Raw genomic sequence first — 27,066 nt, forward strand, 5'->3', positions numbered from 1 at the left:
TTGAGAGTCCGCCTGCCAATGCAGGGGACATGGGTTCGTGCCCCGGTCCGGGAAGATCCCACAGGCCACGGAGCGGCTAGGCCTGTGAGCCATGGCCGCTGAGCCTGCACGTCTGGAGCCTGTGCTCCGCAACGGGAGAGGCCACAAGAGTGAGAGGCCCGCGTACCGCAAAAATAAATAAATAAATAAATAAATAAAGGCACCAAACTCACAGGGATAGAAATATATAGATTTCTCAATTTCCTGACCGTGATGGGTTCTCTAAATACCACTTCTCAGTCACAGCTCCACATCCTTTTAGAGGAACATCCCCAAATGCCCTACTCTAACTTCCCAATTCCTTCCCCTCGCTTCCCCCACCTCATCTCAAGAATCAGAAAGAATTTCTACCAGTTACCTCACCCTGAATATTAAATCATTCATCACCACACAGACATGCACACACACATACATCCCAAGAAAAAAAGAGCTGAATTTTATTTACTATGTGTTTGTGTAATTTTGTGATTTGTTGTTGATGGGTTTTTTTGTCTGTGTTTAACCAATTCACAAGGGCATTTGACTGAAAGAGATGAGCACAAGTCCAGGCACACTTGCACACATACATCTGTAGTCGTAAGAGAGCACACAGTTTAGGTACATACCTCATCACCCCTGCTGCTGCTCTCTTTCTCTGAAGGATGGGCTGGCAATCAAGGCAGAGCACAGTCCACAGAAAGCAGCCACAGCCCTGGTAACTGGTTACTGTACTGATGTTAATGGAGTTCAAAAGCAAATGACGGCCCAGCTCTTTTCCAGGATCAGATTTGCTAGTTAATTAGTAATCAAGGTCTCCCTGAGGCAGTCATCCCTAAGACCTTGGGGCAAGAAGTAACCACCCTGACCCCTGGGGCACTGAATGTCTCTGCTGCAGTGAGGACGCTCCCTGTGCCTGGTAGCAGAACAAGACTGACACAAAGTATAGATGATAAAGAGCAAAAAAAAAATGATCCTGGTACCCCAGAAGAGCCCCATCTCTCCCAATGACCCCTAATCTCATCCACTGATCTGTGTTTGAAGGAAATAATTCTGAAAATGTTTTCAAAATAGTTTCTTCTTTTCCTGCCTCTAGGAGGGGTACCCTTAAGCTTTTTTGTGTTAAAGAGACCCTTTGGCCATCCGGTACCTCCTAGGGTACCTCTCTTGGAATTACATTTTTTTAGAATTGTATATATATATATATATATATATGTTTTGTTTTGTTTTGTGGTACGCGGGCCTCTCACTGTTGTGGCCTCTCCCGTTGCAGAGCACAGGCTCCGGACACGCAGGCTCAGCGGCCATGGCTCACAGGCGCAGCCGCTCCACGGAATGTGGGATCTATCTGGACCGGGGCACGAACCTATGTCCCCTGCATTGGCAGGTGGACTCTCAACCACTGCGCCACCAGGGAAGCCCTTAGAATTACATTTTTAAATGCATGAGACAAAATACAAAATAAGCATACAAAAGAAACCAATTTCGTTGAATTACAGTTACTAGAATACTTTTTAAATTGTAGTAATGTATGTTGTATTAACTAACAAATCTAGCAGCTGGTCTAATAGCTACTGCAGTTTCAAAATAGTGTAAACAGTACTTAGAGATTATCTTCAACATATAAAAGTATCCATGACCTCTCTTGGAATCAGTCTTAGGTACTGCTCACACTACTGTGATTTGTGGCCTAACTTTATATTTTGAAAGACATATTAAATGTCAGTATTTCAGCAAAGAAAAAAACATAAACACTTTCCCCTTCCAAGTTCACCTGCTCACTGAATTAAATGCACAAACCCCAGGTTAAGAACTCCAGTCTATTGCTAGGCAGACCCTCCCTCAAAGTAGGGCAGTGTCCTTGCCTGGGTACCACTCCAAGTGATGCCAGTAATCCATGAACCCATTATTGCCAGTCCCAAGGAAATAAGTACCAAAATTGAGGATAAATATTTAGAAGCTTCTATTGCCACTTGTCATGGTAACTTATGTCCATTGACCCTAATAATTAAAAACTGGAGTTTGTGTTTGTGTATATATATGTTTTTAAATTTTCTTTTTCTAGTAATTTATTTTTATTTTAAATTTACAAAAGTCTCAGTCTGTGACATAATGGAAATTTTTGTTTTTACAAAAACCTGATTTTTTACCACGGATCATTTTAAAAGCTCTGCTCAACTACTGTTATTCCTGGTCATTTGCTTTTATGGATCAGTGAAAATTCAAGAAAAACTTAGGCCAAGGGACCTAAATTTATAACCTGTGTATCACTGAGAAAAACTAAACAAATAACTAAATAAATAATGATCTATTATCATTATTTCATTGTGGACACAGACTCTTAAAATGGAATGAATTTATCTTTTTGAAAAGTTCACTTTCTTGTCCTTATTTTTCTCATTTCATCGACCAACAACAGAGAAGGAAGCTCATCTCAGTGCTCTGTGACGACCTAAATGGGTGGGACTGGGGGGGGCAGTAGGAGGGAGGTCCAAGAGGGAGGAGACATAGGTATACATAGAGCTGATTCAGTTCATTGCACAGCAGAAACTAACACAACATTGTAAAGCGATTACACTCCAATTAAAAAATTAAATAAATAAAAAGGGAGTTCGCGATTGACATGTACACACTGCTATATTTAAAATGGATAACCAACAAGGACCTACTGTATAGCACAGGGAACCCTGCTCAATATTCTGTAACAACCTAATTGGGGAAAGAATTTGAAAAAGAATAGGTACATGTATATACATAACTGAATCACTTTGCTGTACACCTGAAACTAACACAACATTGTTAACCAACTGTACTCCAATATAAAACACAACATTAAAAGAAAAAAAAGAAATGTTGGGAACCAGTAAGACCTGCAGACCAGGTCTGACCTACTGCGTTTGTTTGGCATCACAATGACAAAGAATTTTGAACTAAAAGAGGAAGCAAAGGAAAACTAAGGTGTATGGAGGCCTGTTGGGTACTGACGCCTTTTGCCCACATTATCTCATCAGTATTCACAACGGCCTGACAGCTGCAAGGGTCTGAACTGCCATGCGGATACTTGTCCACTCTGCATCAGAGCCCACGCAGACCGTTTAGTATAAGCCCGAACAAATTTCAAAGATCACCACATACAGCCCCCTCATTTTACAGACGGGGAGCCTCGGACCTAGCAATTTTGTGAGGTTTGCATTAGTCTAATAATGGAATGTAGTACGTGCGTGTTAACATTTAAAAGGGAAAATTTTTTGGCAGCTATATACTTTGCCCAAGGCCCTATACTACTCACTGACTCTATGATGTTGCCTGACTAGAGCTTTTGAAAAGTGTAGCCACTGGATTTAAAAAAGAGATGATTCAGGACAGACCAATGTACAGAACTGTGATGCTGAGAGTGGTTTGTGACCCTGGTGACACAGCCTTACTTGAGCCTGAGGAGGTCAGGAAAACATGTCTGTCTGGGAGCCATGGGGGCCATGCAACTATGAGAACCAGTAATGTGAGGACAAACCCTCCTCCTCAGAACTCTCCAGCCAAGCCCCTTCCCCAGACCCCGTGGCCCCATGTCTGGATCATGCAGGAGCTCGGGGGCCTCCTCCCTCCTTCCAACCCCTGAAAATACGATAACCACTTCCTAAACACAAGTCAATTCAATGTTTAGATATTATACGTGTGCCATAAACAAGCAGCTATCAGAATAGCAATGACAGCAATATTTATGGAACACTGATATGGCCCATGCATTAGGTTAAATGAGTCACAGGCATGATTTCAATTTCTCCTCATAATTACACTATGAGGCAGTGACTGTTATCACCTCAGTTCTACAGCTGAGAACCCTGAGGCACGAAGAGCGACTGCCCAAAGGCTGTGTAACTAACAAGAGGTGAAACCAGAATGCAAGCGCAGGCAGTCTGGTCGAGCCTACGCTGGAACACAAACGTGAGTGCTGCCTCCATAACCTCACAGCCAAGAGCATGTAGGAAGTCAAACGGCTACGCTACAAAAGACAAGGCAGCACTGACAAATGTCATTGGAAAAAGAACACTCCCATTGGGGAGGGACAGGAAAGAAAGAAATTAAAGGCCAAGATAGATGGGAGTGGGAAAGGAGGAGAGACGTTCAGATTTTGGGGGCTAAGGGATCAGCATAAGCAAGGCACAGAGGTAAGAAAGAATGGGACCTGCTTCAGAAACTGCAGCAGAAAGACGAGGGAAGACAGTTGTGGGAAAGTCAGGAACATTATTGGAAAAGTACCCTAGAGTCGCCGCATCACCGCGATTCTGTTAACAAGAAGACTTCCACCAGCAACAGGGACCTATCACAGGCTGTCATAAACATGAAATAGATTTCTGAGACTAGGATTTCTCTGCTTAGGACTCAACGTGCAGGATTATCTGTCTCTGTGAGTCTTTACGCAGAATATTACTTCTTCCCACACCTCCAGACAGAACAAGACATATCCATAGGGAACACTGAGAGCTGTACAAGCTGCATGTCCACTGCAGTGGCCCGAAAGTATGGAACTCTGCCACCCTGAGATCCTCCATGGGCATTCCCTGAAGACCAAAGAGTCAGTGGATCACAGTCAATCCTGGGCAAGAACACCCATCTCTCCCTGTGCAACTTTCCCAAAACAAAACTTTATTCAGCCTTCTCTTCTAAAACCTAAAATAGCCATGGTCTAGTTCTCACGATAAATCGCACTTTTCTCTCTTTAAGGCCCTCACTGTCATTTTGACTCCACTACTCCAGTGTTTTTCACTATGCACCAGTCAACTTGGCTCATGGCTGTTTCTGCATTTTTGCCTGAGGGCAGCCCTCCACCAGGGCTGTGTCTACATCCTCTTGTCCTCTGTTTTCTGTGAAAACCCCTCTCCTATTGCAAAGCCAAGTTTAAAATCCACTTGGTCATGAAATTTTCTCCAAACACTCAATTCACATTGACGTTTCCTCTTTTCTGAACTACTAAAGTTAATAGTACATTCAAGAATAGTGTTCTGTCTTATGGGTGAACATACCCCAAAGTGCTCAGGGGAAAGCTAGCCTCTCATCAAGTCCCTGCTGGCTGAGTTCCCTCAGAGTCTCCCCAAAGTCAGACCCACGTGAGGAGCCTACTCTGACCTCCTGAGTGGAGAAGGCACAGCTGAGCCCCAGTGTGTGTTCTCCATCCTCCTAGCATTGAACATGGCAATGGATTCTCTCTTCTTGGAATAAAATCCTTATGAAAAGATATTCATCGGTCTGGATTTTACCAGCAATGGACTGTGGGTGGGTTAGATAATCCTGAAAGTATTCCTAAATAAGCTTATTAAAATCTGAAACAGGTAGATGTAACATTGAAGTCAAGTTAAATCATCTCTTGGACACTGTTTCCATGTTAAGTCTTCAGCGGCATGGTGTCATAGAAAGAGCATGGGGTTTGGAAACAAACTAGCTGGGGTCTGAATATTGGATTCTCTGCTTACTTTCCACAGACCTTGGGCAGTCATTTCAATGCTCTGAAGTTCAACTGCCCTCTCTGTACATTAAGGGTGAGAATATGTGTGACATATATTATTTTGTGCCTAAGCTGAGATAATAAGTCCCTGATATCCAGTGTCGTTTTCCCAGTCCCTCCCTAACTTGTCTTTTCTGAAAATAAAGTCAAATAAAACCCAGCAAGCGGTTGCATTAGCTTAAATTCTGTTAACAACTCCTCCTTCAGTTCATCCACCCCCAGGAAGAGCCTCACTAGCCTGGGCCGGAGGAGGTGTTCTCTTGCATCCATGGACCACCGACAGACAAGTGCGGAGCATCAGTGCCTCCCACGGGGAACCACAGGCTGAGGGGGAAAAGCAGCCCAGCCCATGACTTTATTCTCCATGGCTCCTTAACATTCCTTCTTCCCCCATCTCTCCCCACCCCACCACTCCCAAGCACATGCCATCTCCACACCTTCTTGTCACAAAGCATCTCTCACAGCCTCCACAGCCTACAAAATTGTATAAATTGTACCTCTTTCTTTTTATCGCAACCGAGTTCCTTCTTTCATTCCCTAAATAAGCTCTTCACATCAGACGCTATCTGGCAACGGAGAAGTTGCTTAGAGAGTAACTTCCCTGCCCAGAAATGTTCAAAGAAAGGTGAAAATAAAAGAGACTTATACTGGGCATTACAACATTTCCTTCTCTTGTGAAATACCTATTATTCAGCAGTTTTACATGACCTTTCATCCTTTCCTACCTCACCCCCACAGACAGGAACACGTGCAAACACCGGTGTGAGTCCAAGGAGAGAGTTATTAGGAATAATATATTACTTAGTATTCAACTGTTAGTAATAAAACTTTATATCTGTATAATACATTGTAGTTTTCAGAGCACTTTAATCTGTATTATCTCTCTGATCACACAAAGAAATAGAGCAGGAATTTTTAATCCCCATGTATAATGAGGAAACAAACTAAGAAAAATGACTTGCTAAAGGTCACTCAAATACTGGCCAAGTCGAACTAGTGCTAACTTAGTTTCAATCCAGTAATCCAGCGTTCACAGAGTCTGAAGTCGGTAAATCCAGAAATTGCTTTTTCAGACTAAATACTTGTTCATTCGTTCAACAGATTCAAAGTTCACTCTCCACCACGTATCCCAAAGAGGAAAGCTCAGATCCCATCCGTTATCAAATTCTACCATCCTCCCCTCACAGATGGATACTTCTCTTAAGTCCAAAGCTTGCCCTAGAGATTTCTACCATTTCCTCCATGGCTCCCCTACCCCACGTCCAGGGAACCGGCCCAATCCTGTAAGGGACCCCAATACAGTCCTAACTCACCAGTTACAGCTGACTGGACCAGCACGGGACAGCTGATCCAACCTGGTCCAATTGGATTCTCTCTCCCGGAAATTAGGATTTGAGACACAGAGTCTGAATCATATTCAGGCTGTGGGATCATGTCATGTTACTGAGAGGCAGAAATTAAGGTTTTACTGAAAATACCTGTTTCCCCAAAGGAGAACAGGATAGACATATGGAAAGAAGCAGGAGTAAGAGATTATTCAAAGAAGAAAAGAAGAAAAAGTAAAGAAACTAGCTATCAGTATTTTTTCCTATTTCTGTTAAGACCAATACACAACAGAATTTCAGGTGATTCTCCTGCTTCTTCACCAAAATACTACTTCTACAATTACTACCACCACTGCTTCTACTACTAACCACCATAATCACCACCATCACCACCACCACCACCACCACCATCACCATCCCCATTATCACCATCAATACCATTATCACCACCACCACCATCATTACCCCCACCACCACCACCATCACCCCCACCACCATTACCACCACCACCATCACTACCACCATCATCCCCACCACCATCACCATCACCAGCATCACCATCACCAGCATCACCATCACCAGCATCACCATCACCAGCATCACCATCACCAGCATCACCATCACCAGCATCACCATCACCAGCATCACCATCACCAGCATCACCATCACCAGCATCACCATCACCAGCATCACCATCACCAGCATCACCATCACCAGCATCACCATCACCAGCATCACCATCACCAGCATCACCATCACCAGCATCACCATCACCAGCATCACCATCACCAGCATCACCATCACCAGCATCACCATCACCAGCATCACCATCACCAGCATCACCATCACCAGCATCACCATCACCAGCATCACCATCACCAGCATCACCATCACCAGCATCACCATCACCAGCATCACCATCACCAGCATCACCATCACCAGCATCACCATCACCAGCATCACCATCACCAGCATCACCATCACCAGCATCACCATCACCAGCATCACCATCACCAGCATCACCATCACCAGCATCACCATCACCAGCATCACCATCACCAGCATCACCATCACCAGCATCACCATCACCAGCATCACCATCACCAGCATCACCATCACCAGCATCACCATCACCAGCATCACCATCACCAGCATCACCATCACCAGCATCACCATCACCAGCATCACCATCACCAGCATCACCATCACCAGCATCACCATCACCAGCATCACCATCACCAGCATCACCATCACCAGCATCACCATCACCAGCATCACCATCACCAGCATCACCATCACCAGCATCACCATCACCAGCATCACCATCACCAGCATCACCATCACCAGCATCACCATCACCAGCATCACCATCACCAGCATCACCATCACCAGCATCACCATCACCAGCATCACCATCACCAGCATCACCATCACCAGCATCACCATCACCAGCATCACCATCACCAGCATCACCATCACCAGCATCACCATCACCAGCATCACCATCACCAGCATCACCATCACCAGCATCACCATCACCAGCATCACCATCACCAGCATCACCATCACCAGCATCACCATCACCAGCATCACCATCACCAGCATCACCATCACCAGCATCACCATCACCAGCATCACCATCACCAGCATCACCATCACCAGCATCACCATCACCAGCATCACCATCACCAGCATCACCATCACCAGCATCACCATCACCAGCATCACCATCACCAGCATCACCATCACCAGCATCACCATCACCAGCATCACCATCACCAGCATCACCATCACCAGCATCACCATCACCAGCATCACCATCACCAGCATCACCATCACCAGCATCACCATCACCAGCATCACCATCACCAGCATCACCATCACCAGCATCACCATCACCAGCATCACCATCACCAGCATCACCATCACCAGCATCACCATCACCAGCATCACCATCACCAGCATCACCATCACCAGCATCACCATCACCAGCATCACCATCACCAGCATCACCATCACCAGCATCACCATCACCAGCATCACCATCACCAGCATCACCATCACCAGCATCACCATCACCAGCATCACCATCACCAGCATCACCATCACCAGCATCACCATCACCAGCATCACCATCACCAGCATCACCATCACCAGCATCACCATCACCAGCATCACCATCACCAGCATCACCATCACCAGCATCACCATCACCATCACCACCGCCACCACATCACCATCACCACCATCACCATCACCACCGCCACCATCACCACCATCATCACCACCATTACCACCGCCACCATCACTACCACCATCATCACCACCACCATCACCATCACCAGCATCACCATCACCAGCATCACCATTGCCAGGATCCCTTCCTGCAGCCATGTACTGTGAGTTTCTATACCTGGCAACCAAATAGTCTCTGATGGCCTTGCTATGGCAGGCTCTCATTGTCTCCCTCTGTCCAGTGTAAATACTTTCAACAGAAATTTCTAACCACTCCAGTCCAACCTACAAGCAACATATTGGCAACATTTTGCTGACTTCTACAACCACTTGCAATTGTAGGACCTTCAAATCCCCACCAAGTCCCTCTGAATTATATGGCCTCCCTATAGAATTGTGCCTTTTAGTTCAGGAATACATGTAATCTAGGGGTATGTGGTGACACACTGAGAGGTACATAACACATCTTCTTGGAAAATCAACTTTAGTCAAAGTCCTTGGAGAGGAATAGGCAATTTGAATCAATATTTGGAATTATGAAAAATATGGCAGTATAAAGTAATGGCATGTATAATTTTTTTCAACATAAAACACTGAATTTACAGAAATTTTCCTGTGAGCCTGCTTCCTGCAGGTCCCCACCCCAGGGGAAACTGTGAAAAGAAAGCCATAGGGAATGTCTTAAGGGCGCCAATAATGTCTCACAGCCACACACAGGCTCTGGCTGTTGTTGTTGCCCTCTTCTCTGGCTTGGCCTCTCTCCCCCACACACTCCCTCGCCATCTGCTCTCTGGGAATCTCCGCGTCACACCATCTCCCTTGTCTCTGCTAGACAGTGACCCTCGAAGTGTCACTGCTGCTCCGTGCTCTCTTCCTTTCGCCATTACAGAGAAACAGAACAGGGCTGATGTCATCCAGCGTCTCACAGCTCTACCAGCTTTTACTTAAAACCTCCTCTTCCATAATTCATATTAGTGGACAAAATAAAGCTCAGAAAGGGGCCTGAGCACCTTCTAAAGCAATCCCTACCCACAGGTCCCTGCTGGGGAAAGTGACCCAAGTATGTCCCTAATCACAAGACTCCGTGCTGGCACCTGTGCTGACTGGACCTGGGCCGGGCACTAACCCAAGACAGCCAGTCCTTCAACTGACTGGCATCTCCAGACACCGCCCGCCGTGTGAGCACCAGACAACCCAGATTCTCCTTCTGAATGGAACGCAGAGAATCTGCAGCAGGATCGGTTAGTAGCAAGAGCAAAACTGAAAGGTAGAGCAACAGAAATAAGCTGTGTGAGACCATCTTTACCCTCATCTCCCCTGGCGTGACCTCTCTGCCCTCCTCCCTCTGACAGTTCAAAACGGACAGGATATGCTTTAAATGCAGGAAGCAGAGACGTCCTTCCTTTTGTTTCCTCTCTTGCGCTTCCTGTTTTCTGCCTCTTAGTGACAAACGAACCTAGACACAGGGCAGGCTGCCTTTCCCTCAATGGTCCACTTCCTCGCTTCACATCCCCAGATGGGCAAATGGACTCAGAGCCCTTCTCACAGGCAAGTTATCAGTTAGTCATTGCATTCAGCTTCCAGTCACAGTGGCCCAAGCACTGTGACTTAAAGACAGAAAGATATTACCTTTCTCACTTTCTCTGCTCTCTCTGGAGCACAGTAGTCACTGGTGTGGTTTCACAAACTCAAAAACTTAGGATTGAGATTCTCTTGGCTTTTCGCTCATGGTTGGAGCTCCAACCATAACATCTTAGCTCAGGCACAGAAAGAAGAAAAGGAGGCAAGGGCTTTCTAAAAAATCCCATCCAATGTCTTCTTGTGTCTCACTGGCTACTCTTATCTGAAAGAAAGATGGGAAATGCAGTTTATTTTTAGTTAATATTGACAGACCCAATAACACAGGGGTTCTGTTGGCAATGAAAAGGAGAGAACTAATAGTCTGCAGGCAATTAGCAATAACTACCATGAACAGAATGGCAAGTTGGATGCGTGGATTCTGCCTAGGTCTGCTGCATGCTCCAAACCAAGCTGTACCAGAGTTCCACCTTGGGAGCTTTCAGACGCTGGTCTAGCTTTCAATAAAGTAACACACGCCCTACACCCCATTTCCCTGCTGCTCCTCTCATGTAATCGGAGTGATTGGCAGAGCTGGATTTGTGAATTCCCGGGACTCTTGGCTACATGCCATCTAAAAGCATCAACATCCTAACTCCTCACTTAGTAACCTTGGCCAAGATATCTAACTATCCTTCCTGAAACTCCACTTTGTCATCAGTAAAATGGAAGTATCACTACACTCTTCGCACAGCAACTCTGAGATTAAAGGACATTCAGCCTGCCATAGCATGATAAATGGTGTCTAAAATTTCACTTCTGTGACATACGCGTCACATTATTGCAAGAGTAAATCAATGACTGGGGTGAGCCTGCACGGAGAGCAGGCCAGGAATTCCAGGTCTCAAAGTGGTCTGGCGCCACCTCGTGGCAGCTGTTGAGTAATGATAGGAAGATTCTGGATCCCAAGCTGGCTTTGACTTGGGAAAATGGGAGGGATTACATGACTCTTCAGTTCGATTATCTGGGGAGCTCGGAGACACAAGACTCATCCGCAGGTGCCATGCTTCCTAAGAGCAACTTACCTGTTCTTTCCCACTGGTCTCAGACAACCCTCTGAGGCAGGAGATAGACAGGCCCCAGGCTGAGCAGCTGGAGTCTGTCCCCTGTGGACAGATACTCCAAGATAAAGATTATGGCAGGGGCAGGGAGGACCTGAGTGCCGCCCAGATAAAAGATAAAGAGACCACATATTCCCATTCTTGAGGTCAAGGAGACTTACCCAACTACACAGGAGCAGAAAGGCTCCTCGGGGGCCAAAAAGGGAGGGGGCGCCACCCCATAATAGGTGGTGTCAACCTTCCCATAGGCCTCTGTGCTGGAATCCATCTTGGCTAAGAGATGCACAGGCACACAGGGGAGGACCCGGAGTTAAACCAAATATGGACTCAGAGCCAGGCAAAGCGAGATGATTGGCCAGAGGAAACCCAGAAGAAATGCCCACATAAGTGATTCAAACCACCATGGAGGTGCGACTCTCTCTCTGAGCCAGCCCGTGTGCGCCTATTCACAGGTACTTTTTTCCTCCTAATAAACACTTTACTTGTTTCACTACTTTCCATTGCTTTGCTGAAATTTATTTCTACAAAGCAGACAAGCCAGGGACTTCTCACTGGCCACTGGCCCTCATGGTCTAGTGGCTAGGATTCAGCGCTCTCACTGCTGTGGCCTGACTTCAATCTCTGGTCAGGGAACTGAGACCTTGCTTCAAGCCACTGCAGGCCGAGGCCACCCAAGATCACCTCCATAAGTCTAACCACAGGGTAAGAACTGAAGCCAGTCCCTAGGTAGGAATGGGGGCAGGTGCCAGACGAGAAGAAGCCAATCATGGATCACTTTATATTATAATTCTCACAGAAGTCAAAGAAACAGTCTTGCTCAGGAGCCCAGCCCCTCCAGTCTTACCTGCTACAAGGCAGCACTGGCCTCGTCTCACCCATCAGAGCACAGGGCTCCTTCCTACCCTGGCACCTTCCTGGGGGCAATATCCTCCATCGTCACCATGGCCCTACTTCAGAACAACACCATCCCAGTCATCTGTTTCCTGTCAGCTGTCTGTCCCGTTAACACTAAATTGTTTCAGTTACCTCCCTTATCTCAAGTCGTTTAGCCGTACTTTCCCATCTAAATTAAAATGATCTCTCTCCCTGAGGAATACATTCTTTCACATATAAACTGCCATTTCTTCACAATTCCTGTTGTCTTGGCTTCCTTTCTCAAGGCCTCATGGGACTTCCCTGCTGTCTCTCCCCCTCCACGCCTTTGCTTTGCATCTAGATAATTAAGTAGGTGAGGGAGAGTGAGGTTGCAGGGACTGAGGAATCTCAGCTCAGTGATGTTCAAACAGGAAGCTCACTTTGTTCTCAGAAATGTACATACTTTCTTACAATAGCCAAGATATGAAAGCAACCTAAGTGCCCATCAACACATGAATGGATAAAGGTGATGTGTGTGTGTGTGTGTGTGTATATATATATATATATAGAGAGAGAGAGAGAGAGAGAGAGAGAGAGAGTGTGTGTGAAATACTACTCAGCCATAAAAAAGAATGAAATTTTGCCATTTGCAACAACATAGATGGACCTGGAGAGTATTCTGCTTAGCGAAATAAGTCAGAGAGCAACCAATATTGTATGTTTTCACTTACATGTGAAACCTATATATATTTGGTGAGAACATTTAAGTTTTACTCTCTAAGCAAATGTTATTTATACAATTCAGTGTTATACATTGTATGTTATACACTGGATCCTCAGACTTTATTTGTACCCTTTTACCAACCTTTCCTTATTTCTCCTACCTCCCAACCACTGGCAATCACTGTTTTACTCTTTGTTTCTATGTTCGACTCTTTTTCTCGTATTCCACGTACAGTAGAAGTGATACCACGCACTATTTGTCTTTCTCTGTCCGGCTTATTTCACTTCGCACAATGTCCTCATGGTCCATCCATGTTGTCGCAAATCACAGGACTCCCTTTTTCTCATGCCTGAATAATATTCCACCGTATCCATTCATCCATTAATGGACCCTTGGGTTGTTGCCATATCTTGGCTACTGTGAATAATGCTGCAATGGACATGGGAATGAGGACATATCTTTGAGATCCTTTTGCATTCCCTTTGGATATATACCCAGAAGAGGAACTGCTGGCTCATATGATAGTTCTATAACTAGCATTATTGATTGGACGTCATGTGCCAAGCACAAGCCCAGTCATGTTACATGTGTCAATTCAGGTCATCCTCCCAACCCTCTGAGGTAGGTATTATTTTGTTCGTCATCTCTACTTCATATGAGATGAGCGAAGAGGGTTCAATCACTTGCCAAGTTCTCACAGAGAGGAAGCAGCAGAGCCAGGCCTTGACCTGAAAAAGCCTGGCTCTAGAGCCCACACTCTGAACACAGAGCGCCCTTCAGAGGAGGACATCTGAGAAGGAACAGAGGCCCTGATTATGTACGCAGGACCCTCTAGGCCACTGTGAAAACTTGGCTGATACGGTGAAGGAGATGGGGGGCCCTGAAAGGTTTGAACAGAGCAATGACATGATCTTAGTTATATGTTAACAGGATCACTATTGCCGCTTTGTAGAAAGTGGGGTGTGGGTGGTGGGATGGGAAGCAGACAGAGCAGTTGTAAGGCTTCGGCAATGATCCAGGCCAGATACCCACCCCCTACCCCTTCCTAGCAAGATGCTGGCCTTGTTCATGTTAATACTCCTCTTGCCAAGCACAGTACCTGGCATAATAATGATGGTTGAATGAAATCTTTGGCAATGGCAGTCATACTAGTCATACAGGGGAGGAACCATGCACTTGTCCATATTAAAAACATAGTCTATGATCAGTCACCCTCAGGGGTGATAGAAGGCATGCAAATGGAAAGAGGCACCATCTCAAACCCTAGTTCACAGAGAATATATGCTTTGTCTGCTGCCAGTCTCCTTAAAACCCATAAGCAAATCCTGCTCTCCTCTCCACTCGTGTGGGTCCAGATGGGCATGCAAAACTGGGCTTGGGAAATCAAGACCTTGTCTTATTTGCATCCCTCACGCCAGGCCATGGTCCTCTGGGAAGGCTGTTGTTACAGAAACACCTGGGTTTATTCAAAGCTTCTGCATCACCCAAGAGATAGAACCATCACTCTTCTACTCTTATGATGAGCCTTCGTGTGTATCCAAGAGATATTCTAAAGCAACAATATCCCTCTAAGTTTACTGTCAGAACTTTTTATGCACTCACTCTGGGATAGCTCTAGAGCAAGAGCTGGATGTCTTGTGCAGGAAAGGTCGTGGCTCAGAATGTACACTTACCCTTCTCTGCTGGGCGGTATTTGAGTCTTAGATTAGCCAAGTAAGAAGAGACATCATGGCGACTCTGACTGCCACTGTAACTGTGCCCTATAAAGTCAGGAATGCATTTCTGTTCTTTTCAGTCCTGGAGTTTGCAGTAGGGATCCCGGTCAATGCCTTCATTTCCTTGATGAATTTTTGGGTCGTGGTGAGGAGGTGGCCACTGAGCAACTGTGATCTTGTCCTACTGAATCTCAGCCTCACCTGGCTTTTCCTGCACGGGCTGCTCTTTCTGGATGCCATCCAGCTTACTCACTTCCAGTCGATAAAAGACCCGCTGGGCCTCTGCTACCAGACCATCCTCATGTTCTGGATGCTCGTAAATCAAGCTGGCCTCTGGCTCACCACTTGGCTTAGTCTCCTCTACTGCTCCAAGACTGTCCATTTCTTTCACACCTTCCTCCTCTGCTTGGCAAGCTGGATCTCCAGGAAGATCCCCCAGATGCTCCTGGGTGCAATTTTTCCCTGTGTCTGCATTGTTCTCTATCTGTGGGACTTTTTCAATAGATCTCACTTCTCAGTTGCAACCATGCTACTCATGAATAACAATACTCAATTGAGAAACTGAGAAAACTCAATTTCTTTCATTCCTTCCTCTTCTGCAGCCTGGGGTCCACCCCTTCTTTCTTGCTTTTTCTGGTTTCTTCTGTGGTGCTGATTGTCTCCCTGGGGAGGCACATGAGGACAAGGAGGGCCAAAACCAGAGACTCTCAGGACCCCAGCCTGGAGGCCCACATCAAAGCACTCGGGTCTCGTCTCTTTCTTCTGCCTGTATGTGGTGTCCTTCTGCGCTGGCTTCATCTCGGTGCCTTTGCTGATGCTGTGGCACAACAAGAGCGGGGTCATGGTCTGTGCAGGGATACTGGCAGCCTGCCCCTCGGGCAAACAGTCATCCTGATCTCAGGCAATGCCAAGCTGAAGAGAGCTGTGGAGACCATTCTGCTCCGGGCTCAGAGCAGCCTAAAGGTAAGGGCGGACCACAAGGCAGATCCCAGGATGCCAGATCTATGTTGAGAGTGGACACAAAACGGGCTCTTCATAACTATGCCTCTGATTGTTCACAAAGCCTTCAGAAACCGATTCCAATTTCTTTTCTAAAGTATAACTCCAAGTCTCTCTACTTTACATCCATGATCCCACCCGCAGTAGAATAAAATAATTAAAGCTCTACACATGGCCTAGGCAAGTAGAATGGCACTGGTTGTCTAGATGTGTCTTGATAAAATGAACAAAATAGAGAAGTGAAGTACTCAGTGTAAATTCTTTGTATACTATAGCTTACTAGTGCTTGGTATGAACCAAACCATGAGAAATCACCTCTTATGAAATGGAATCTAAATCCCAAGATAGCAGGGTTGGTTTTTCACATGACTGCTATTTCTTAACATGAGTGCTAGTGGGACTTCCCCGGTGGTCCAGTGGTTAAGACTCCGTGCTCCCAATGCAGGGGCCCTGGATTCGATCCCTGGTCAGGGAACTAGATCCCGCAAGCCGCAACTAAGATCTGGCACAGCCAAATAAATAAATATTTTTTTTAAAAAAATAGGCGCTAGCATATAATATTTAAACATATTCACTACTATGGCATTATATTATCCTCCTCAAGCTCCACAATATTCATGGAAACATAGATATGAAAAGACAAACTTGGAAGAACAATGATGTCATCACTTCAGCTTCAAGAGGTACTACATTAAAACGCCTACAGGAACCGGAGGATGAGTCATTTTGCCTGAAAATGCACTGATTCAGAAATGTACATTCACCTGCTTTAGAGTGGGAGAAAAAGACAGGTAGATACTTGCTCAGTGGGTGCCCTGGATGTCAAAGCCTGTGTGTGTCTCCTGGCTCTACTCCACTTGCTCATGAGGACAGTGCTTTGCCTGGTACCAAGCACCGGTCAGTCTAGTTGGGGAACCTACCAAAATAGCCTCGCTAAAAGGCCTATTTGTGGAGACCGGCATTCTCTGCCTGCCTGAACAGGAATCTAGCCCGGAAGGCTTTCCTCAAATCACATCCTAAATGGCTCAGCAGAGAGAAAGGTATACCAGACATAGATCTTTATGGGCTTCAAACCAGCCCAGCCTGGTTCTGCCGGCTGTGGGTGCTGCTGAGTACTGCTTCCTCCTCCCAGGACCTGTTCTTGATAACTCCACTCCCTCCTCTCAGTTTTCCCAAGTTACCCTTTTTGCCACCTCCAATGGCTGCAAAATTTGTGCCTTCCTCTGGTTTCCTTTCCTTGGTGGACACCAAAGTTGTCCTAGGTTTTCCTCAAAGACAGTGGTCTCCCCACTCTTTTTTTTTTTTTTTTTTTTTTTTGGTACGCGGGCCTCTCACTGTTGTGACCTCTCCCGTTGCGGACCACAGGCTCAAGACCGGGGCACGAACCCACGTCCCCTGCATCGGCAGGCGGACTCTCAACCACTGTGCCACCAGGGAAGCCCAGTCTCCTCACTCTTGGCTGCACATTAAAATTGCCCGGGAAGCTTTTAAAATCTCAATGCCCAGGCCATTAGGAGTGGAATTACTGTGTCATAAAGTTGATGTACATTTAGCTTTACAAGAAACTGCTAGAGTCTTCCAGAGCGATTCTAGCATTTCATGCTCCCATCAACAATGTAGGAGAGTTGTTCTACATTTTCACCACATTTGGTATTGTCAGTCTTTTTTAATTTGGGCCATTCTAGTGGAGGTGAATGGTATCTCGATCTCGTTGTGGTTTTAATTTGCATTTCCCTGACAACTAGCAATATGGAGCACCTTTTCATGTGGTCCATGGCCATTTGAACATCTTCTATCATAAAGCTACTATTTGACTTGTTTGCCCCTTTTTTAATATTCAGTTGTCTTTTTATTATTTCTTTGTAGCATTTTATTGATCTGCAGCATTTGTGTGTGTGTATGTTCTTAAAAAATATATATATATATAAAATATTCAGCCTGTAAAAAACTAAAAATAGAGTTACCATATGATCCAGCAATCCCACTCCCAGACACATAATCAGAAAAGATGAAAACTCTAATTCAAAAAGATACACGAACCCCAATGTTCATAGCAGCACTATTTACAATAGCCAAGACATGGAAGCAACCTAAATGTCCACTGACAGACAAATGGATAAATAAGATGTGTTATATATATAAATACAATGGAATATTACTCAGCTATAAGAAAGAATCCATTTCCAGCAACATGGACTGACCTAGAGATTATCATACTAAGTGAAGTAAGTCAGAAAGGTAAGACAAATATCATATGATATCACTTATATGTGGAATCTTAAAAAATGATACAAATGAACTTATTTACAAAGCAGAACAGTCTCACAGACATAGAAAACAAACTTCCCAAACTTTTCCCTTTTCCCAAAGGGGAAAGGGGGCAGGGAGGGATAAATTAGGAGTCTGGGATTAGCAAATACAAACTACTACATATAAAATAGATAAACAACAAGGCCCTACTATAGTATAGCACAGGGAACTATATTCAATATCTTGTAATAAACTACAATGGAAAAAAATATTTAGTCTAACAATCTATGAACAGGATATAGCTCTTTATTAATTTGTCTATAATTTCTCTCAGCAATATTTTATAGTTTTTAGTGTAAAGGTCTTGCATGTCTTTTGATAAAATTATCCCTAGATATTTAATATTTTATAATGTTACATACAGTAATGTTAAATGGGGTATTTAAATTTTCATATTTTAATTATTTGCTGCTAGTTTATAAGATTTTTGTACATTAACCATGTATCTTGTCACTTTCCTAAATGAATTTAATAGTGCCAGTAGTTTATTGTAGGTTCTTTGAAATTTCATACTGAAACAATCATGCCATCAGAAAATAAGAGAACTTATATCTCCCTTCTCAATCTTTATCGCCTTTATTTAACTTATTTCACTGGCTAGAACCATCAGTACAACCTTGATTAGAAGTAATGTGAGTATACATTCTGTCTCTTTCCTGATCTTACAAAGAAAACATTATTTCATCATTGAGTATAATATCAGCTGTAGATCTCTTATAGATCTCCTTTATCAGATTAAGAAAGGCCATTTTTATTGCTAGTATGCTAAGAATTTTTATCAATGGAGGTTGAATTCATTGAAACGAGGGAATGGTTTCTCTCCTCTATTTTGTTAACACAGTGATTTATAATGAAAAACTTTTGCATGTTAAATCAGTCTTGCATTCCTGGGATAAGTCCCAATTAGTCATAATGTATTATTTTTATATGTTGCTCTATTTGACTTGCTAACATATTGTTAAGAATCTTTGCGTCTATCTTAGTATGTACTATTAACAACTTTTATTCTTGGTAGACTATATTTGTTACTTGCCCTTTCAAAGAGAATCTGTCGGTTATAAACTTTATGAGTCCTCTATGTCTAAAATTGTTTGCCCAGCTAAAATAGGTTAGCTGAGTATAGAATTCTACATTCAAGTTTATCTTAATTATATGAAGATATTGCTACTTTGTCTTCTCAACAACAGTATTACTAATGTTATTCTATTTCTCATCCCTTTGTAGTTTATTTTTCTTTTCCATGTAAAGTTTCTCCTCAGAAGTGAATTTCTTTCCATTATTTTCTTAAGTTTCATTTTTATTGTTTCTAGTTATGGGGTTCTTCTGTTTGTTTTTCAATCTTGCTTGGTAGCCAGAGAAACCTTTAATCTTAGGAGTCATGTTTTCTTCACTTTTGGAAAATTCTTGGTCATATTTCTTTAATATCATCTCACCTCTATTCTCTCTCTTTTTTCCTTCTGAAACTTCTTTTAGCTGAATATTTAGGTTCTGGACCTATTCTTGTCTTTGACTTTTCTTTAATATTTTCAGTATTTTGGGATACGTTCAGGGAAGTTTCTCAGCTCTGTTTTCTAGAACATTTTTTAATCCCTTTGTATTTTTTTAATTAATAGAATTTTTATTTTGTTCTTCTTCATAAGCACCTGTTCTTTATCATAATGTTTGGTTCTAACTCTTTGAAGCTAGTTTTTGGAAGAAGTTACCTCCCTTGGCTCTTTGAGAATATTAAATATTACTTTAAAATCCTTTTTAGGCTGCATTATGACCTTGAATTCCTAGGTTATATGTTCTTTTGGAGGTTGAGTTTATCTGTGTTTCCGTAAAGACATTGGTGTTACTTAGCAGTTTTGTCATTCTTAGCTGTTTGTACAGGAATTCTTTCCACACTCTGTGGCAGGAATTTCTCCTAGTGTAGTGGCTTCACAATTGTGTAGATACTAACCTTGAAGATGACTTAGCTTTAGATTTGTCTGCTGGGCAGAGACATATCAGAATTTGTTTCCAAGAAACACAGCCCTAGTTTCCGCTTCACGATAGTAAAGCAGCAGACTCTGTGGTGGTTTTGAGTTTGTTTTACTCTTTTAGAAATGCTTCTCCAATTCTGGTTCATGAAACTTTCTCTTACTTGAGTGTGGCTAAGAATTTGTTCATTTAAAAAATATGCATATATCATTTTAATGGGTTTTGTGTAGAAGGGAGATATTTTATCAAATTTCTCATGGGCCACCTTGAACTTAAAAAGAATCACTGATATTTCTAGTTTTCTAAAATATTTTGTAAAGAATAAGAATTATTTTTAACATCCTTTCAGCAACGACTGAGTTAAATATTACTGTATCCTCTGTTGTGTTGACATGATATATTACATCAGTGACTTCTGAAGAGAAGTATGAGTGCCTCAGTAGCTGTTTGCTTGCTTTATGTTAAAGAATATTTTAATAGTTCCTATGGGGTACTTTTTATTTATTTTTTAAATTTTGTATTCCTTTGTTTTGTTTTCCACTTCCCCATTCTTTTAAAAGCGAGGTCTACTTAAGTCTGGTATTAGAATTTGTATGAGTAGATTTCCCTAGATCTAGTTTTATCTTCAAATGATGACTGGAAGAATATTTCTCTGACCTTACTATTTCACTCAGACTTTGGTCTGAAGAGCTGGTTGCTGTGTTAAACATTTAGTTAAATTTCTAGTATTTAGTTGTCATTTATCACATTATTTTTCCTAAATTTTCCTGCTTTTCTGTTGGGTCATTTCTCTTTGTGTGGGGAAATATATTCCTGGAAAAGTTGAAATTGATTATTATATTTCAACTGAGTAATAGTCTCTTTTTTTCCTAGAGAAAAACCATAATACTATTTTTGAAATGAAACGCACCTGTTGGTCTAGAGGTTCTACACTTCACTGAGGGTATAACGGTCCAAATTATATTCACCTCTGTCTCTGAAAATTCTATATTCTTTGTGTATAGGTCTGAAATGTGAAAAATACAGTACTAACTAGAGACCTAGAATATTGTCCTAACCCTGCACCTCATAAAGCTTTGCAGTAATTTCTTTTTAACCCAGAAATGGCTTTCTGGCTTCTATTCGGCAAAAGTTCCATATCTCTTAGAGAGGCATGGAGAAGAGTATTGAAGTCTCCATTTTCCTGCTTGACTTTGCTTCATTGTTATTGTTTTAACTGTTACTGCTCTTAATATTCAATACCAAAAGCACTACAGACCTCAAACATAAATAAAAATTTTCTCTGCTTTTGTAAATTAAAAAAAAAAAAGAATCCTTGCATCTATTTTCATGAGAAATACTAACTTCTAGTTTTCTTTTTTTCTTTTAAATATCTTTGTTAAGTTTGGTATCAAGGTTATTCTGGCCTCATAACATAAATTGAGAAATGTTTCCTCTGTCTTTATTTTCTTTAAGATTTTGTAAAATTGCTATTATTCCTTCCTTAAATATTTGATAGCATTCACTAGAGAAGTCATTTGGGCCTGAAATTTCCCATTCAGAAAGAGTTTTTTAATTATAATAATTACAATTTATTTAATAGATACAGTATTATTAACATTGTCTATTTCTTCTTGTGTCTATTTTTGTAAGTTGTGCTTTTAAAGGAATTTGTCTCTTTCATCTAAGTTTGTAAATGTATTGCCATAAATTTGATCATATCCCTTTATTATCATCTTAATGTCTATAGTATCTGCTTTGCTATTCCCTCTTTCATTCCCAATTTAGATAACTTTTGTCATCTCTTTTTAATTCATCACTCTAGGCAGAGATTTATCAATTTATTGATAATTCCAAGAAATCACTTTTGGTTTCATTTATTTCCTCTATTTCTTTTATTTTCTTCTACCTATTTTTTTTATTATTTATTATTTCCTTCCTCTACTTTTTAGATTTAATTTCTCTTCCTGATTTAGCTTCTTAAGTTAGAGAATTAGATCATTGATTTTAGGTCTTTTTTTCTAATATAAACATTTAAAGCTTTAAGTTTCCTGCTAAACACATTTTGCCACATCCCCACATATTTCACTACATTGCATTTCCCCCCAGCTTTACTGAGACATAATTAATGTATAATGTCTGTAAGTTTACAGTGTACACGGTAATGATTTGATTTCACATATATATTGCAAAATGTTTACTACAATAAGATTAGTTAACACATTCTTTACTCACATAATTACCGTTTTGCTGTTGTTGTTATAGTTACAGTGAGAATACTAAATCTTTATTCTCGTAACAACTTTAAAGTATACAATATAGTATTGCTAAATATAGTCACCATGCTGTACATTAGATCCCAAGAACTTATGCATCTTATAACTGAGAATCTGTACCTTTTGACCAACATATCCTCATTTCCCCCATGCCCCATCCCCTGGCAACCTCCATTCTACTCTCTGTTTCTATGAATTTGATGATTTTAGATTTCAAAATAAGTGAGATCATATAGTACTTGTTTTTCTCTGTCTGGCTTATTTTATTTAGTAATATAATGTCCCTTAGGTTCATCTATGTTGTTGCAAATGGCAAATGGCAAGATTTGCCTTCCTTCTCACAGCTGAATAATATTCCATATTATATATATATGTGTGTGTGTATGTGTGTGTGTGTGTGTGTATACACACATCCATCTTCCTTATGCATTCATCTTAGGTTGTTTCCACATCTTGGTTGTTGTGAATAATGCTGCAATGACCATAGAAACGACCACCTCTCTCTGAGATACTGATTTCATTTCCTTCGGAATATATACCCAGAAGCAGGATTGCTGGATCATATGGTAGTCCTATTTTTAACTTTTCAAGGAACCTCCATACTGTTTTCCATAGTGGCTACACCAATTTGCATTCCCATCAACAGTGTGCAAAGGATCTTTTTCCCCACATCTTCATTAGCATTTGTTATCTCTTGTTTTGATAACAGCCATTCTAACAGGTGTGCTGTGATATCTCATTGTGGTTTTGACTTGAATTTCCCTAATGATTAGTGATCTTGAGCACCTGTTCATATACTTTTTGGACACTTGTGTGTCTTCTTTGGAACAATGTCTATTCAAGTCCTTTGCCCATTTTTTAACTGAACTGTTTTTTTGCTATTGAGTTGTGTGTGTTCCTTAAACGTTTAGGATAGTAACCTCTTATGAGCTATACAGTTTGCAAATATTTTCTCCCGGTTGGTAGGTTGCCTTTTCATTGTGTTGATTGTTTCCTTTGCTGTGTAGAAGCTTTTCAATATTCCTTTTTTATATAGGATAGACTGCTCTGTTGATGCTGAGTGTAAAGCCATAATTTGCCCTCCTGAAGGTCTTTTCTGATGCTTTTATTCCACTTGATCTCTTGGTGGCTTTCTTTTTTTGATTCAGGTACTATGAGAATGGCTGAGGGCTCAGAGCAGTGAATTAATAGACATGTGCTAGTTTCCTATAGCTGTTTTTAAGATGCTTAATTTAGTTTACAGAAATCTGACATTACGTGCCTAGGTGTGAGTTTCTTTTTATAAAATCTGTCTGGAGTTTGCTGATTCTGTTCAGTCTATGAGTTGATATTTTTCATTAGAGAAATTATGAGTCATATTTCTCCATACGACTCCTCTGGATAGTGCCCTCAAGAAACTTTTTTTTTTCTTTGCTCTCTCAAACAACAAAATTTTTTTTCTCTTTTTAAAATTTTTTAATTAAATATAGTTGATTTACAATGTTGTGTTAGTTTCAGTGTACAGCAAAGTGATTCAAAGTGATATATATATAATTGAATATATATATTATATTCAATTATATATATATATTCTTTTTCAGATTATTTTTCCTTATCGGTTATTACAGAATATTGAGTATAGTTCCCTGTGCTATACAGTAGATGCTTGCTGGTTATCTATTTTATATATAGTAGTGTGTATATGTTAATCTCAAACTCCTAATTTAATAAGTGGAGTGTCAGACCTTTCCCAAAAGTAGTCTCACACACCCCTATGATCCTAGACCACCACTAAGCACCATGTCCAGAAATGAGCTACTCTCTTCTCCTAGGAAAAAGGACCAGCAGGGCATACTCTCCATACTTAAAGTGTTCTTAATAAAAAATTTATCAATGTGTTTCTCCCTTGAACTTTATTATCCTCACGCATTTTGCAAGAAATACCTTGCAAAAGGTAGAGAAGGAGAGATGCAGAATAGCAGGGGAGCTGCAATTGAATAAACTTATAAATTTCAACGTTAAGATCTAAGGGTGATGCAAAGAATAATAAAACATATTCTGTTTAGTGTAGAATCTTCCATTTACTTGGGGGAATACACACCATCATACAGGGAACATGTAAGTGGTGACAAGAGGCTGTATGTAATTCAGTGTCAAAATTTTTGGCATAAACAAAATGTGTGACCAGAGTTCAGATCACAATTTAAGCGAAATGACATAAACAAAGGGGTAGAAGTGAGAATAAGCATAGTATATTCTGTACAGGTAGGTCAAGGTCAGATTGTAAAGCCAAGCTCAAGAGCTGAGTCTTCTTCAGGTTAACGGTCATAACAAAACCTTAAATAGGGAAGAGACATGATCATAGCAGTGATTTTATAAAGTTTTGTCTGATAGTGTTTTCTAATATTGATTTGAAGGGGAGGAGGTGAAGGCTTTGGGTTATTTGCACTCCAACTGCAGTGACAGATCTGAGAGTAGGATGGGGGTAGTAGGAATGGAGAAACTGAAATAGATATAACAGAGCTTTCGAAAAACATCATCAACTAGTGTCTTGATATGGAGTTTGACAGAGAAGGAAGAATCAAGGAGGCTTTCAGTGTGTGAGCGTGTTGTAATATAATATAATGACTAACAAAAATAAAGAAGTTGAAAAAGGAAGTTGGATTGAGTTTGTGGAAAATGGTAAATGTGGTTTGGAACTTATTGCAACTGGACTGACATCATGTCACCTAGTTGGAAAACACCAGTAGAGCCTCGGAAATGAAGAACTAAAATTCAGATTCGACGACAGAACTAGAAATAGACATATGGTCATCAGAAGAGCAGCTAGTCTGGAAAATATAAATTTTTAATTGGGTTATAAAGGTAGAGGGAAAATGTTGGCAAGGTTGGAGGCCATAAATTTCTGGCAGCAGTAAGTGGGCAAGGAGTAATGAGAATCGTTGGAATAGGCCAGATGTGTGTGTGTGTGTGTGTGCGCGCCTTCCCAGCACCTTCTTTCTTCTGAGAACAACCACATCCACCTAGGGGTAACTGCTCCTCATGCCCTAGTTAGGATGTTTACCATAATCCTGCCCCTGACTATATTTGCTGGGTCTTTTCTAGTCCCACCAATGTCTACCTTTGGGATTTTTCTAACTCTATCCAAGAAAAATTTGTAAGACATGAAATACAGCAGCTTCTCCTGGCTATGCTTCCTGCCATATTTCCTATCACAAGAGGAAACGAGCAGAGACAAGAGGTAGATATGGCAAGACCTAGTTTTATTTGGTTCTTGATGTTCCAGAGGTTCAGCTATATCCTTTGCCTGCTTTGGTCTCATTGTACAACCCTTTATTATATGCCATGAGCCAACACATACCACTTTTGCCTAAATTAGTTTGAACTGAATTTTTCACTTGCAACCAAAAGATTCATGATACAATGATAATACATAACCCATGAATGGAAGAGGGGGATGTGTAGTACAAAGAGTTTCAGTTATACTGTAATGTTTCATTTCTTGGATTAGGAGATGGGTGTTTATTATATTATTCTTTATCCTTTTCTGTACACCTGAAATATTACATGATATAGTTTTTAAAATACTGCATCAGAGACTTGACACTACACATCATCTAAGCACTTTGAATATGTTGCTGCTGGGGCATTTACATGGAGGCACACCACTGTATAATTAGATTCACTCTGTCCTACAAAAAGTCTGATTTGGGAAAATGTACTTAGCACTAAATAATCTAGTTCACTTTCTGTGCCAAAATTAGTTTTCAGAAATGAAACAGATGACATGAAATAAATTTCTGAGCCTATAAAAAATTAATTTTCAATAAATGTTCTCCAATTTCAAAATTATTGGGCAAATGTTCTATTCTTATTTAGAAGAACCTATACTTAAAAAGAACTATTTTCCATTTATGAAGCAGAATGCAGTTAAATATGGCTCCTAGTTAACAGGATTCAAGGATAAATTCTGTTCTTTACATCTCAGTGTACCATATTAACCTGAACTGGCAACCCACAAAAGAAAATAAGTTTTCAGTTCCAAATCAAAGACACGTAACAATTAAACGTTTCTAACTTTCAATTTGTATTTGTTCAATGAATTTAAAATATTGTCTCCAATATCATACATTTGTGTTATGTGTTCAGTTGAGTAAAAATAAAAAGTTTCATATAGTTCTGGCAAGCGTTTGTCTTATGCTTAACTTCATTCAGTATATTCATTGTCAAGTACCTATAGGCATTTGAGTTTGTAAACCACTGGTTTATAAGCCACATTACTATAAAAACGTATAAAGGAAAGGTGTATTTCTTCACTCAGAAGGAGGGGGAAAGATCTCTGAGGTTTAACTTTGGCAGAATTACACACAATATCCATCACCAAACAAAACGATGACATTTGTGGCTTAATGTACCTCCACTGCAGTTAATTCGCTGTTTACACCAGCCATCACCACAAAATCTGTAGGTCTTACCTTTATAATTGTGTACCTGGCCAATTCAAGAAGCCAAGG

General features: G+C 41.5%; 2 protein-coding genes across 2 annotated transcripts in view; one reads left to right on the plus strand and one right to left on the minus strand.

Moving 5' to 3' along the window:
• Nucleotides 1–6,124, minus strand: part of MGAM (maltase-glucoamylase) — a 102,764-nt gene extending 96,640 nt beyond the window's left edge. Inside the window, exon 1 of the mRNA XM_024758017.1 lies at nt 6,013–6,124. The gene's annotated coding sequence lies outside the window, so the exon portion shown is untranslated. The remainder of the gene's footprint in view (nt 1–6,012) is intronic.
• Nucleotides 6,125–15,060: 8,936 nt separating this feature from the next.
• Nucleotides 15,061–16,058, plus strand: TAS2R38 (taste 2 receptor member 38). Its single transcript, XM_024758064.1, is given in 4 exon segments — nt 15,061–15,601; nt 15,604–15,790; nt 15,792–15,925; nt 15,928–16,058. Coding segments are annotated over 4 exon segments (993 nt in total).
• Nucleotides 16,059–27,066: the final 11,008 nt, after the last annotated feature.

The sequence above is a fragment of the Neophocaena asiaeorientalis genome, unplaced genomic scaffold, assembly GCF_003031525.2.
Source record: "Neophocaena asiaeorientalis asiaeorientalis breed wild unplaced genomic scaffold, Neophocaena_asiaeorientalis_V1.1 scaffold206, whole genome shotgun sequence".
Taxonomy (NCBI): Eukaryota; Metazoa; Chordata; class Mammalia; order Artiodactyla; family Phocoenidae; genus Neophocaena; species Neophocaena asiaeorientalis.